The sequence below is a fragment of the Vombatus ursinus genome, unplaced genomic scaffold (assembly GCF_900497805.2).
Source record: "Vombatus ursinus unplaced genomic scaffold, bare-nosed wombat genome assembly UNPS02014848.1, whole genome shotgun sequence".
NCBI lineage: Eukaryota > Metazoa > Chordata > Mammalia > Diprotodontia > Vombatidae > Vombatus > Vombatus ursinus.
This window is the reverse complement of record NW_020954626.1, coordinates 1,190,100-1,206,336: the sequence shown is the minus strand read 5'-3', so window position 1 is coordinate 1,206,336 and position 16,237 is coordinate 1,190,100. Positions and strand designations below refer to the sequence as shown.

Genomic DNA, 16,237 nt, shown 5'->3' with positions numbered 1-16,237 from the left:
TATCTATCTATCTATCTATCTATCTATCTATCTATCTATCTATCTATTGTGATCGACTCTATCCCTTGGCTCTTATACTTGTTACTTATAGCTCTGGCTCTGATACTACTTTGAGCAAATTACTTCACATTTATGGACCTCAGTTTCCTAATCTCCAAAAGGAATGGGGAGAGAGTGGATCAGTTGATTTTTCAGGTTCCTCTCAGGTCTAAATCCTGTGATTCTGAAGATTCAAGGTAAATGAGTTGCTATTGCCAAAGTTTTTTTTTTTTTAAATCCTGTGTTGGCCAGCCCATTGGTGATGAGCCTCTCTGTATTTAACAAGGCTGGTCCTCAGAGAAATGGACACAGTTTGTCGGCAGCATTGTATTCAAGGCTTTTTCAGTATGGTAGAACTTGCCACTTTATGTTTCACTTGCATAACCCTTTAGAAGTGAGTTTCCTTTCTGTGACATAATGAGGCAAGAGACTAGAATTTTTGTGGAGAAAATGTAAATATTTACTATTAGCCAATCAGCATTCTATTATTAGAGAAAGATTCAAGTAGGTAAACAATATCTAGGTCTATTTTCACACCTTACTTGCCTATTCTTTTCTATGATCACTTTTGTTTAATATAACAATGGTTATCTCTAAACTTGACTAGAACTCACCTTGAATCTAACTTGAAACTCACTTAACCTTGGATTGTGAGATTTAGAGCTAGAAGGAACTTTAGAGATGATCTAACCTATTCCCACTCATTTTAGAGATGGAGGAAATTGAGGCCCATATAAGTGAAGTGGTTTGCTGATGGTAGTAAGCATCAGAGCCAGCGCTCTAGGATGTAATTATCAGAACCAAGATTCCAGGTTTTCCAGCTCCAAATCCATTGCTTTCCATTGTATGACAGTTGTCCCTCTTCTCTGAGACAGATACCTTCCAAGACCAGGACAAATTGTGACAAAGTAGATAGTGTACCCAACACAGTATAACCTGGAGTCAGGAAAGCCTGAATTCAAATTTGGCCTCAGACACTTACTAGCTGTGTGACCTGGGGCAAGTCATTTAACTTCTTTCTGCTTCAGTTTCCACATCTGTAAAATGAGCACTTACTTCCCAGGGTTGTTACAAGGGTAAAAGGAGGTAATATTTTTAAAGCATTTTGTAAACTTTAAAGCCTATACAAATGATAATTATCAAAAGCCTATGGGTTGCTTTTGCTGATTACCATGGCTTTCATAAGTCAAAACCACAATCAGTCTGTTTACTTTGGCTAATTAATGGGATGGCCTTTCTATTTTATCTGGATCATTGGCTTTTAGCCTTTCTGACTCTATTTACCCATGACAGAAATAGAAAGATTATAGTCATACAGTTGAGCCTCTTATCATCAACATAAACCTAAATGACTGTCTTTTTCCCTAATCAGGGAAAGGTTTCCCTCTGCCTGAATGCCTTTGTCTTCCTTTTTCTTTTTGAAGAGCCCACACAACTATTCATTCCCTCCCTTTCCATCAGGTATTGTTCTCACTGCCATACCAGTGTTCTCCTCAACAACTAGTTCAAATTCACTGAAGTTCAGGAACACAAATGTTTTCTGAAAGAGCTTTGAAACCCGTCTTATTATTACTGGAACACGATATTAAAAATACATATTTCAACAACATGTCAAGGTTTCAAAACAAATTTAAAATAATTTTTCAGTTTTAAAAATTATGTGTCATCTAGTTAAGAGTTGGCCTTTATTCCCTGCTGTTTTTGAGGCATTAAAATAATTAAAATAAGTTACTTTGAAGTACCTTTTAAAATGTACATTTAATAATTTTTTCAGACAAAAACAAGTGACTATTATGAATTTAATTAATAGCACACTATAATTATCCTTGGATTAATTATTGCTGCTAACTTCAAAAGTGATTATTTTGAGCAATATTAGATTCTCAGACCACAGTATACCAGACCAAACCATACCCTTGAGAGATATTTTTATTTGGATTATTTTTAGGGGAAATAACTTGATGAATGGAACAATTAACTACTCCTACTACTACTTTTCCTCCTCCTTTTCCTTTCATTTTCTTCTTTTTCTCCTTCTTCCTTCTCTTTATTGTTTGACAAACATTCAGCTCTCTCTTGACCTGGCCTAGACAGATAATTAAGAATCTCAATAGGGGTAACTGAATGGCTAAACTAAGGTAAGCCTCCAGTGTATTAGAACCATAGCAGATCAGACTTCTCCCATTCTTAGAAAATGGAACTCTCTGGGTACTGGTGTTTTTAAAGTTGAACTTGGTTTTATAATCTTTGCTTTGTGTATTTAGTAATGAGAATTCCCTAATTTGATTTCATAAAATAAAATGTGGTAATGAAGATGAATCGTTTGGTTGAAATAATAAACAAACAATCTTTCAATAAGACTCACTAAGTAATGCATTTCCTTCTCACCTCTACCCCCCACAAATAAAATTTGTGGCATTTTTTGGGATATTTCTAAGGAAAAAAATACCCAAAGGATTAACTTAACCTAACATCAGTGCTCTTCCTTTCTCATTGACTCTTTTCTCAGCTCTTTTTTAAATGCTGGAGAATTTCTATAGATGAGGAATTTATAAGGCCTGTGATAGCAGAAAGAAAAGGGATGGCTTGGTAGAGAAAATTTACCTAGGTTTTATATATATTTCCAGATTTTAAAAAAAATATAGTTTTCTTTTTTTATCCCAGTTGTATCAATTCTGTTCATAATAAGATCTCTCAATTTAATGTAATTGAAAAAAAACCTATTTTATCTTTTGTGATTGTATCTATCCTTTGTTTCATTAAGAACTCTTCTCCTAGCCATAGTTATGAAATATTCTTGATATTATTTTCCATTTTTTAAAAAATGGTGTAATCTTTAATATTTATATCACCTATCCATTTTGAACTTATTGTGGCTGGGAGAGCAGATTTCAAAGTTCAGAAAAAGGATAGGCAGGACTCCATGCTCTAAAATTAGGAAAGTCAGCCCAAGAGGGATCAAGTAGTCTCAAGAAAGTTCCAATGACACAAACAGAAAAACTTTTGATGAGGAAGAAAAGGGAGATTTTCCCTAGACTTCTACATCTGTAAGAGACAGATGTAGATGCCAATTGGAATCACTGACCAATCTTGATTTTAAAAAGGTTAAGTTCAGACGATGAAAATAATGACATGTAATTGAGTATTAAAAAATAAAAGAGTGACCCAGCCCTATAAAAATAATATTAGCTTTGTCAAAGCTCAGAATGTGTTGAAACTGAGATTGTATATTAAGGCCAATGAAAAGACTCCCTCCCTGGCCCCGACCATTAAGCTATGATGGAGAAGAAAAGAATTGCTGCTCAGGTGGATGAGATAATGATAAGAGATGACACAGAAGGCAGAACTACTCAACTCTCATTTTGAGTCTGTTCTGTTGAAAAGAGCAATCTTTGGTTGGTAAGGATAGAAAAAAAAGTGGTTAAAAGGGAGTTGAAAACCCAGATAAATGAGGATATAGGAAGAGAGAACTTACCTGCTCTCTCTCAGGTCTAGATGAACTTTTGGATACCAGAGTGGTACTAAAAAAATTGGTCAATATGATTACTTAGCCACTGCTAGTCAACTTTAATAGTTAAGATTTATATGGCACTTTACAGTCTTTGGAAAATTACTAGAGATAGGCAAATGTGGTTCCATTTTTTTTTTTAAGGGAAAAGGGTATATTCTTCAAAGGGCAAGGGAGGCAGCACAGTGGATAGAGTGCCAGACCTGGAGTCAGGAAGACTCATCTTGAGTTCAAATCTGGTCTCAGACACTTACTAGCTGTTTGACCCTGGGCAAGTTGCTTAACCCTGTTCGCCTCAGTTCCTCATCTGTAAAATGAGCTAGAGAAGGAAATGGCAAACCATTTCAGTATCTCTACCAAGAAAACCTCAAATGGGGTCATGAAGAGTTGGACACGACTGGAAAATGGCTTAACAACAAGAATGAGCTTGACTTTGATTCCTAGAAAAATTTAAAAATTTTAAAGGGATAAAGGAAGTGATGATCACTAAGAACCAACATAGCTTCATCAAGAAGAGGTCATTCTTGATTAACCTCATTTCTTTTCTGGTAAGATTGATAAGGGGACTGAATGCTGTAGATAGAGGGGGCACATTGGATTTTTAGCAATTAATTTTATAAATTTGGTTATTATATCCTAATGGTCAAGATATACAGATGTAGCCTAAATGACAGAATAGTTAGTTTCGGGGCAGAAAACTCCAGGGGAAGGCAGAAAGTAGTGTGAACAAAAGACAGCATTTCTACAGTGATCTGCAATTGTTAATTATTTTCTAGGTTATCAAGGAAGACCAAAATGTTTTCTTTCACCGCTTGTCACAGTTTGGTATAGCAGTGTGATATCTGACCCATAGGTGTGTTTGGGATGTGATTTGAAATATAAATTAGGCTCAATCAATTAATCAGTAAGTTTTCATTAAATATGTACTATGTTCCTGGGCACTGTGCCAGGCACTTAATGATACAAACACACAAAAAAGAATCAATTCCTACATGTTAGGAGTTTAGTTCTTATATAACAGGAGTACAGAGTACTGTGAAGTCAGATGGGGGAAGAAGCCACTTCCATTTAGGAAAAATTCTTCATGTAGGAGGTGACATGTGAGCTGGGCCTCTAAGGAAGGGTAGAATGTACACAGGTAGAGATGAAGGGTGAGAATCGCGAAAGGAATTACAGGCATGGAGAGCAACATGATCCTATATTCTATTGGTCTGTTTCTTTGCAGTGGAGGTGGGAAAGCTTGGGGCATCTTCAGGGATAACTAGTAGCTCAGGTTGGCTTATCTTTTTTTTTTTTTTCTTTTTAGTGAGGCAGTCCGGGTTAAGTAACTTGCCCAGGTTCACACAGCTAGTAAGTGTCAAGTGTCTGAGGAGGAATTTGAACTCAGGTCCTCCTGACTCCAAGGCCTGGGCTCTATCCAGTCTTAAGTATGAAAGAATGCAATGTTTTTTTCTAAATACTGTAGTATGATAGTTCTAATTTAGCTGCTTGTTGTGGAGTTGTTTCAGTCGTGTCTGACTCTCCATGATTCCATTTGGGGTTTTCTTGGCAATGATACTAGCGTAATTTGCCATTCTCTTCTCCAGTTCATTTTACAGATGAGGAAATTGAGGCAAACAGGGTTAAATGACTTGCTCGGGGTGACATAGCTAGTAAGTGTCTGAGGTCAGATTAGAACACAGGAAGATGAGTTTTACTGACTCTAGCCACTGCACCACCTACCTGCCCCTGATAGTTCTAAAGTTTTCCAAAAAATAGGGCCCTTCTAGGAGCCCCATGAAATCACTTTATAGATATTTCATATTTACTTAGCAAGGTTTATGCTGTTTTCCCCAATACTTTGTAAGCCTGTTGAGAGCAGGGACTGTTTCTTTTTATGTCTTTCTATCTCCAGTGCTTAACACGATATCTGTCACATAGAACCATCGCGTTGAAAGAATAAATCTGGATCATATTTGTTTAGTAACTAATTTATTGAACCTCAGACAAAGGTTTCCTTAGCTCTTCTACTTTTTTTAAAGCACTTAGTCTCCTTAAAAAAGAAAAGAAAGAAAGCTTTCAAATTCTTCAAATTTGACATTTAAAAATGTATGAAACAAATGGAGTCCAATGATCTAAAGAATTATATTGGCTCTTGATTTGTCTCAGTGTGGTTCAGTAGGAAAAAAAAAACAACACTGGACTTGGTGGCAAATGATGTGGATTCAAATCCTGCCTTTGTCAGTAACCAACGATGTGACTTTGAGTAAGTCTTTTAAGTCATGTTTCCTCAGTTTCCTCAGCTGCAAAATGAGAGAGTTGAAATAGATGATTTCTAAGGTTCCTTTTGGCTCTCAATCTATAATCCTATAACTAGGATATAGGGAAATGATGCATTACTGTGCATCAGGACATTATTGAGGGATAGAACTAAATGCTATGGTTTCCTATGGTATGGCTCTGACATCTATGTGAATGAAAAGAACCAGAAACTGCAGTCATCTCTTAAATATTTGTGTTGGCCTATCATGACTACAAGCTGTCCTTAGAATTGCTTGGTCGTGAGCATACGTCTGCATGTCTGACTACCTTCAGTTCTTTACACTGTCTTCTGTTCCCACATATACAATGCATCATTTTAGATACATAAATAGATGAAGTATTTATTAAGCACTTCCATAAATAAAAAGGAAAATATAGGTTCTTAAAAAAATTCTCAGGAATGAGGATACAGATCAAGTCAAAGGCTCAGAAAGATATGATCATTTATTAGATACTTTGGCTTTAAAGATTCTCTACAAGCAAAAGAATGCCCTCCCCCCTTTTAAAGCTCAAGTTATGTAATGCTAAATGTTCTTTATAGATTGGACATGTGATTAAAGAAAAAATAGGATACTTGTGGAAGGCCAAGTATCTTGACTCCTTTGTTTCTTGTTTGGTGCTCTTGAACGTAAGGATGGTGTGGCCTAGTGGATAGTGAATGGGCTGAGGAGTCAGACCTAGGTTCAGGTCCTGACTCATTCATATACTGGTTGTGTGACTCTGGGTAAATCACTTACTCTCTCAATGCCCTAGGCTACTTTCTAATAGTTACTGATCTGCATTAATATGATTTTTTTTCCTTTAAAAATTTTTTTAATTACATTTTATTTTCAAATCCACATTCTCTCCCTCTCCCCTCTCCCCCTGTCCCATTGAGGAGTTTCCATATAGGGAATTACCCAAACAAAATAAATTATGTATGTATATATAAATATATGTAATACATTAAATATATTATATATGATATATAACACATAAAATATAATATATAAATATATGTGTATACACACATACATATACACATATGTGCACACAGATCACATATATACATATGTTTTACACAAATATATATTCATATACACATGCTTATATATATTGATTATGTTGTTTTTCCAATCACTTGATGATCCTTATTCTCCCTTTTACCTCCAGGATCAAATATAAATTCCTCTGTTTGGTATTCAAAGTACTTCAGGGCCCCTTCCTACCTTTCAGGTCTTATACTTTTCTTCCTTCTATGTACTCCAAAGTGCAGTCACACTGGCCCAATTGTAGTTCCTTGAACTGGACGCTAGATCTTCCATTTCTGTGCCTTAGCACTGGCCATCTGCCATGCCTGGAATGCTTTGCTCTCTTATCTCTGCCTGTTATTTTTCCCGGCTTCCTTCAAGATAAGTCAAATTCTACTTTCTGATGGAGGAGAACTTTCCTGGTGGTTCTTACTATGAGATGGCCCCACAAGTGCCCTCTCACAGATTACTTTCATTTACTTCATCTATTGTTTGTATATACCTACTTATTTACATATTGTCTCCCATATTAGAATATGAGTTCTTTCAGGGCAGGGACTATGTTTTTGTCTTTCTTTGTATCTCCAGTGTTTAGCACAGTGCCTGGCACAGAGAAAAGGCTTAATAAATGTCTGTTGATTGACCAACTATGCCTTTTCAGGAGCATTTCTTTCTTCCAGCGCATCATGCTGGTGAACACACAAGAATAGAATGGGAGGTACTTCAAGATAACATAATAAGACCCTCACCTGCACCCCCATTCTTTCACGTTAGACAATGAGCCTGGTAGCTTTCTTTAAGGTAAACATCCCTATTTCTGCCTCTGCAGTAACTTACCTCTTGTTTGGTATTTCTACAATTCCATTTCACAGGGAATAGTACGAAACTATTGAACATGCTAACTTAATTTTCTTGGATTTGTTTATAGAAAAACCTAGCAGCTCTTAATATTTTATGTTTCATGTCTAAGCAGGTCTAAACCAATTTACAAGAAATTATTAGGTGCCATTGCTATCTCTCATCTGCCCCACTTGGAAGTTAGATGTCTTCATGTTCTAAGAGGGCATCTAAAGTTGCTCTGTGTGTGTGTGTGTGTGTTTTTCTTAAAGTAATTCCAGTTGCCATACTCTGGCAGTGAAATTCCCTATGTTTTACAGTGTCTCAAGAATTTAAATTTTTATGGGACTTGTCCTTGAATTCATTATTCATTGCCTAGAGGCAGACTTGCAGGTTTATCCTTTTAATGTATTAGTTTTGTGAAACTTGGCCCTTTAAAAGGAAGCTACTTTAGGCCTGAAACAACCATCTAATGACCATACCATAACAACAATAATGAAAATCGTATCACTATTGTCTAAGAATCTTCCAATGCTGTGAAATAGGTGTATTATTTAGCTCCCAGAGCATTCACATAACATTATCCCTTTGTCTTTCACCAATCCCATTTCCAAGAAGAGAAAACTGAGAGTCAGAGAGATTAAAAGCCTTGACCCCCAGGTCACTCCCCCCCGGTGACTTCCAGGTCTCTGCTTAAGTCAGTAGGACATGCAGTATCCCTATGGTGGGGTTTCATCTTCATACGCTGAGCAAGATTGCTTCAAATATGTGGCCTGAGAACAGATATACCATATATGGAGTCAGAAAGTTTGTATTTTCTTTGTTTTCATGATGATGATGAAACCTAATCTTTATGCTTACTAAAATCTTAGGGCTAGTCAAGAAATACTTGGAAGAAGGACTTCAAAGTAATTTATCTCTACTTATTTTTATTTTATTTTTGCCTTCTTAGTACTGCCTAAGGGCACTGTGGGTTTATTTGATTTTAATTTTTTTTTTGAAGAAATATCCCAATTAATTTTTTTTGAAGAAACTAATTTCTATTCTTGACTAGTGAGCCTGAATGCTTTTGTAGCTATGATCTTTCAATATCAAGGTATATGACAAGATATATTTGAAGTGCCACACAAATAGGATAGGGACAGAACTTGAACTGTGATTTTATTGAGAGAGAGCTCATGAATGAAAATGCAGGCCTTCTCTGCAATCTCTAGTCTAGTCTAGTTGCTTAGAGCATGAGAAGTCAAGTGATTTACCTAGCCAGGGTCACATAGCCAGTAGGTGGTAGAGATTGAATTTTAATTCTAGTCTTTCTAGATAAATGACTAGCTCCATATCCATTGTGCTATGTTACCTCTCGCCTGTAAATACAATGATAATTACTTGGTAGGACAATGATACCCATTGTATTTATGAACGTGAAATCTTCCCCCACTTCTCCTTTCTTTTGTTTTTCTCTCCCTCTCCTCTCTCTTCCTGTCTCTGTCTATCTGTCCGTCTGTCTCATACATATGTCTAGTCCATGGGTAAATATTACTGGCACCTAGGTGGTACAGTAAATAGAGTGTTGGACTTGGAATCAGGAAATCCTGGGTTCATATCCATTTTCAGAAACTTACTAGCTATATGACCCTGGGCAAGGTCACTTAATAGGTTTCTTATCTGTAAAATGGGGATAATAAATAACACCATAAGATTGTCATGAGAACAAAAATTAAATGACATTTGTAAAGTACTTTGCTAACTTTAAAGTGCTATATAAATGCTAGCTATTCTAATTATTATTACAGTAAGACATTGACCAATATAGTAGCATGTCATGGAATTTGTCTTCAGTTTGTATTCTGTCTAGGTGAATTCTTGTTCTGTTTATTCATAGTCACCTTAGCTGTGTAATGTATTTACTCACTCTACATATACTATTACAAATAGTGCACATAGTGCATAGAAAGTCCATCTTGATGTCAGGAAGACTGGGGGTTCAAGTCTGGCTGACATTTTTTAGGCATCTAACCATGGAAAAGTCACCTAACCTCTCAATGCCCCACGAAACTCTAAAATGAGTTGCTAATCTGATCTGATGGAGTGAGTTTCTGCATTGGGAACTCCCAATTGAAATTATCAGACTGGAGTTTTTATTTTTTTAAAAAAAAATACTCTTCTAAGTATGTTTTTCTGGGCCATCCTTCTCTTCTTTCAACTTCTTTGATTAGTCAAGATTCATGTCAATCACAATCCTGTTTTCCAGATAGATGCTATATGTCAACCTAGAAAGTTTGGTCTTTAGTCCAAAGACCAAAAAGTTTGTTTTTTGGTTCATCATTCAGGTCAGTGATGAGGAGATTTGAAAATGCTAAGCTTATGGCCAATATCTATAGAAGTTCATTTCACATGAGCTGTCTTCTTACACTCTGCAATCAAGCCACCCCTGGCCTTGTCTCTATTCTTCATTCCTGATACTTCATCTTCTGTCATTGAGCCTTTCCATTGGCCATCCACTGTGCCTGAAATGTACTCTCCACTTCCACCTTGTAGAACCTCCCTCTTTCTTAAAGAGGTAGCCCAGGTAACTGTATTCTGCATGAAGTCTTTTTTTTTTTTGAGGCAATTGGGGTTAAGTGACTTATCCAGGGTCACACAGCTACTGAGTATCATGTGTCTGAGGTCGGATTTGAACTCAGGTCCCCCTGACTCCAGGGCTAGTGCTCTATCCACCGCACCACCTACCTGCCCTCTGCATGAAGCCTTTCTTGATCCTGTCACTTGTTAGTGCTTTTCCTCACAAATTACCTTGCATTTAACTACTTTGTATAATGTAGATGTATTTATTTATTAAACATTTATATTATTTATATATTCATATTATACATTTATTTATTAACTTTGAATTCATGCTCTCTCTCTCTCTCTCTCTCTCTCTATATATATATATATATATATATATGTATATATATAATTACTTGTGATCTCCCGCCAGTAGAATGTAGGTTTGTTAGAGTAGTGATGTTTTCTTTCTTTGATTTTGTATCCACAGTGCCTGACACATAATAGGGGCTGTATAAATGCTAGCTATCATTATTATTATACTTTGTGTCTCCAGTGATTTCCACAGTGCCTGGAACATAGTAGGTGCTTAATAAATACTTGTTGATTGATTTATCTAAAAGACTGACACTGAGCTAGTGATAAGTACTATTGGAGCAAAAGCCTTCCAGAACTGCACATATACTTAACATCATTGTATAACAACCTCTGACATTTTCCATTAGCCCACATAATTGATAGTCAAAAGTTCCATTCTGCCATTTCTGTTACGTACCTATAGATTGGAGTTATCAAGTCCCAACTTACTAGAGAAAAACTTTGAAAGTTAGAGAGTTATTGAATACTCTAAAATCTGCAAAGAGATCCTTCAGAATCGCCATGTTACCACTTTGCTTTTCCACATGGGTGGTAGCAGTAAGATATACTCCTTTCTGAGGTTTATGGCTGCTTGAGAGAAGTAGCAAAATTTTTTAGATCAAATACAGCATCAGAGACAGTTCTCAAATGGAGGTTAATGGTCTATATAGGGAGACTCTAGGTCATAGTGATTCTTATCCTGGGGTCTATGATCTCATCTGAGCTTAAATTTCAAAGGATGTGGGAACTTGGATCTAGGGAAAAATGACACCTTTATTTACACTAAACTCTAACAGTAATTTAGTATTTCCTTTAATTATGACTTAAAATAAAACATTATTCTGAGAAGAGGTCCATAGACTTCTCCAGACTTCCAAAGGGATCCAGGACACAGAAAAGGTTTATCCCTGCAAGGCTAGGATAATTCAGGAGCAGTTCTAATAAAAGTACAGTTTCCCTCTCTATCATTTTGCATAGTTACCTCATTTCACAGATATATCTGAGTAATGTTATAAAGAGACAGCAGAGTTATTCCCCCCGGAAATAAGTCAATACTCCCTGATCATACCTGTAGGAATAAATGTAAGCTGCATACTGTAAGTTCTCCCTTTGCCCTTCAAGCAAGATAAAATGCAGCCAAGTATGGCATTGGAATACTTGAATTTTGGCTTCAGATGAAAATGCTACAATTGAAAACTTTCCAGAACAACATGTACTTGGAGCCATATTAAAGAAAAACTCTTTTGGCATTTAAGCCAAATGACCCAGCCTGCTGATAGTGTGGGGCATATTTCACAGTTGTATAAATATTTATAACAGTTTTCCAGCCTATAAAGCAAGTCAATGAGGTTTTTTTTTTTAAAAGCTCAACAATGAAATCAACCTACCTACCTTAACTTGTTGAGAAAATGGGCTCTGCTTATCTCACCCTATATACTACTTGCCTTGGAATTGCATACGCATGGCGTGCTTTTCAAATAGGAAAACAAAGACAGTTTACATTTCAGGGAATTTCAGGGGTGATTAGAAACAAGAAACATTGTTTCAGGTGGCTTGTCTCTGCAGTGACCCTCCTGGCTTTGGGGAGCTCTTCCTATATTGTCTAGGGGCCTCTGCAGACTGCAGCCTCATCACTCTTCATCATCAATGCTTTTGAATCTGGCTTGGGGAGAATATGATTTCATGATAACTATCAACTACAAAGCAGGGTGGTCATTTTGTTTCCAATTCTGAGCTGCTTGTCTCTTTTTATTAATAGTGTAAAAAATTCAGCTTTCATCTAACACTCATTCAACTTGTGTAAAGGGATCTCACCCTAAATTGGCACCCTCCATCATTTGAAAAATGGATGCTTTCCAAATTGGAATTATGCAAAGGAAGTGACTAAAATGCCTATATCCATGAACCCATTGCTAGGCATATGCACCAAAGAGGTCAATGACAAAAAGAAAGGCTGCATGCACACCAGCATATTTTTGTGGTAACAAAAAAAACAACAATCTAGACACAAAATAGATGTCTATCAACTGAGGAATGGTCAAGTAGACTATGGTGCATGAATGTAACAAAATATTATTGTATGGCAAGAAACAATGAATATGATGAAAACAAAGAAGCATGAAAATACATAAACTGATGCACAGATGCAAAGTAAAGTAGAGCCATGGAAACAAAAACTGTTAAAATGGACGTTGAGAAATTGTAAAGAATAAGCTTGGGCCCAAAGAAGAAACATGAGAAAGACTTCTCTCCCTGCTCCTTGGCAAAGGAGCAGGTTATGAGGGGTGGGAGGAAGAGGAGATGTGTTGGTCCAGAGCGTGGAACATTGCAAATAATATTAGGGTTTTAAAAAATGTATTGAGCAATTTTCTTGAATCCTTTTCCCTCTCATTCCTTTTGTTTCTTTTGAAAAAATTCAAGGGTACAGGGGTGATCTAATCTCAATGATATAAAAACAAAAGGTATCAGTACAAATCTGTTTTTAATACCTGGATGCTTTCTAAAGCCTTCCTAGATCTACTTTCACAGTCAGTTTGAATTTGCTTTTACAATTTTTACTTTACAACTTGTTTCTGATTCACCTATTAATTGATGCGAAACAGCCACCTGCAGTGTAGGACAGTGAAAAGAGCACAAACTCTTGGCCTGAGTTCAAGTTATGCTTTGGTTCCTACCTGTGTGATGTTGGACAAAAACATTTAACTTCTCTGGGCCTCAGTTTCTTCACTTGTAAATCAAAAGAGTTGGGCAAATTGGTCTCCATGATCCTTTCCAGTTCTAGATTTGTGATCTTATGTATTTTTAATGTTCAATGACAATGTTTCTTCAGCAGGCATGCTGAAGAAATTTCTTTAGCAGGATTTTGATCTGAATCATTGAAGGAAGCATTGGAAACAAGGAGATCACAGATCCATTTGGGTCTTTGAATAGATGATATCTCATTTTTAAAAAGTGCTCTCATTTAATGTGCTGAAAACACTTTCCCACATCTCTTATCGTCATTGGATCCTTGCAAAAACCCCTTGCTTCAGTACATAGTGGGAATATTAATATCCCTGTTTTACATATGAAGAACAGGTGCAGAGCAATTCATTAAGCGATTTTTCTCATGGTCACACAGCTAATCAGTGTTAGTATGTAACTTCCATGAGAGTAAGGGCTGTTTTGTTTTAGTTTTTGAATCCCAGCACCTAACACAATACCTTGTGCCTAGTAGGTACTTAATAAATGTTTGTTGAATGGAATTGACAGATTTAGTCAATAATAGTCAATGAGCATCTATTGAGTGCCCACTATGTGCCTAGCACCATGCTAAGCTCTGAGGATACAAAAAGAGGCAAAAGACAGTACCTGTTCTCAAGGGGCTCAAACTCTAATGAGAGAGACAATAAATAAACACATATATACAAACAAGCTATAGATAGGAAATAAATGAGAGAAGAAAGGCACTGGAATTAAGAGAGTGTGAGAAATTCTTCCGGTGGAGAATGGGGGCAGCTAGGTGGTACAATGGATAGAGGGCTGGCCCTGGAGTCAGGAAAACTTGTCTTTGTGAGTTCAAATCTGGCCTCAGACACTTATTAGCTGTGTGACCCTGGGCAAGTCACTTAACCCTCTTTGCCTTAGTTGCCTTGTCTGTAAAATGAGCTGGAGAAGGAAATGGCAAACCACTCCAATATCTCTGCCAAGAAAACCCTAAATGGGGTCACAAAGAGTCAGATGTGGCTGAAATGACTGAAAAATGACAGAAAATGGGATTTTAGTTGGGACTTGAAGGAAGCCAGGGAAGTCAGAAAGTAGAGACAAGGAAGGACAACATTCCAGGGATGTGGGACAGTCATTGAAAATTCTCTGAGCCTAGAGATAGAGTATATTGTTCAGCCAGAAGTCAGTGTCACTGGATCAAAGGGTGTGGGTCAGGGAGTAAGGTGTAAGAAGACTAGAGAGGTCTGAGGGGGCTAGGTCACGAAAGGCTTTGAATGCCAAGTGGAGGATTTTGTATTTGATCCTGGAGGTGAAAGGAAGTCGCTAGAGTTTATTTGAGGAGGGCAATCTGTGCCGGTCGTGCCGTGCACTCTCCTCCTATAAGGAGCAGGCTGCCAGGGTCATACTTACCAGTCTTCGGTGCCCACCCAGATAAACACAGAGACGAGCCGATCAGGAGGTGCAAACACTCAAGCTTTATTCAGAGGCCATCACAGCAAGGCCAAGTAGGAAAGCCAGAGCAAGAGAGCAGGAGCAAGAGAGAGAGAGCTCCGACCCCTACCACCCCTATATACCTTCCTAGCCCCTCCTCTTCAGCCCGCCTACTAGTCATTGATTGTAGGATCAGATACCAGAAGGGGATGTCTGGGGTTAGCGCTGCACCAAGGGAGAGGACGTGACACAGGAGGCTAGGCCCAGATACAGGAAGGAGATGTCTGGGGTTAGCGCTGCACCTAGGGAGAGGATGTGACAAAGGGAGCTTGTTCTCTGCTGTCCCACTCCCACATGGCACAGCCCCCTGCCTCAGGAGCACATGCTCCGGCTACTTCCCCGTATCCTGTTCCTACCCCAGTTCACCACAACTCCACAAGGCACAGCCCCCTGCCTCGGGAGCATGAGCTCCGGTTACTTCCTAATATCTTGTCTCTGCCCCAACTTGCCACAACCCCCACGTGGCACATAGCCAACATCAGACAATCCCTCACAGCAATCTTTCATGAATATAGCTCTTTCAAGTCAAATAAGTCCAGTACTCTAAACCCACTCACTGAATCACACTGATTCCCTTTTATGGGACTTCTTTTGTTACTAATTTTAAAAAAAATTCACTTGTTTTCCTTTTCTTTTCCTTGATGTTTCTACATCCCTGGCTCTCCTCTCTTTGCCTCTGCTTAAGCATCTTCTGTAATAATGGCACTGATATCTCTAGATTGGACGGGTTTAAAAATAATCTTAGAGGCTGAATTTCTTATTCTTTATTTTAGTGTTCATATCAAGCTGAAGAATGTGATGCAAATGCTAGTCAATGTGTTGTCATAACATTACTTATGTTATAAAGCTGAAAACTGTTTTTACTGGGAGAGCATCTCCTGGGTTTGTTCTTTTGTAACTTTGATGCTATATTGTTAGTATATGGCCTGAGACTACAGGCCTGCTACTGTCCCAAGGTTCTTGAAAAAAACACCCATTGCTTTTGTTTGTCCATAGATTGCAGAGTGAAAAATGGATGAATGTGAAGGCAGGAGACATCATTAAACTAGAAAATAACCAGTTTGTCGCTGTGAGTAATTAATTTCCTTTTCTTTTAATCATGTGTTTCAGAAAATTAAGATAGAATATATATAGTACATAGATATTTATAGTATATGTACTGAAGTATATAATAGGAAAAAAGACAGACTAGTCTCATGACAAAAGAAAGGGATGATGCGTAGACAACCTGGATATTCTGCTGGCAACTTTGTGATATTTCAAGAAAATGAAGAATGTCTTTAGCACATTCTGTGGATGCCCTGTGGCAAACTTATGTGAATATATAGAACAAGAGGCACACAGTTGGACAGCCATAGATAAGTTGCAGTCTGCACCATGGGAGGATCATAGGATCACAGATTAGAGCTAGAAGGGACCTTTCAGGCCATGAAGTCCAACACTT

General features: G+C 37.5%; 1 protein-coding gene across 4 annotated transcripts in view; it reads left to right on the top strand.

Moving 5' to 3' along the window:
- Positions 1–16,237, top strand: part of ATP8B4 (ATPase phospholipid transporting 8B4 (putative)) — a 327,254-nt gene that overhangs the window by 138,923 nt on the left and 172,094 nt on the right. For all 4 annotated transcript variants that reach the window (XM_027840872.1, XM_027840874.1, XM_027840871.1 and 1 more), the window contains one exon: positions 15,790–15,862. In XM_027840872.1, coding sequence (XP_027696673.1) covers positions 15,790–15,862 — 73 coding nt within the window. The remainder of the gene's footprint in view (positions 1–15,789; positions 15,863–16,237) is intronic.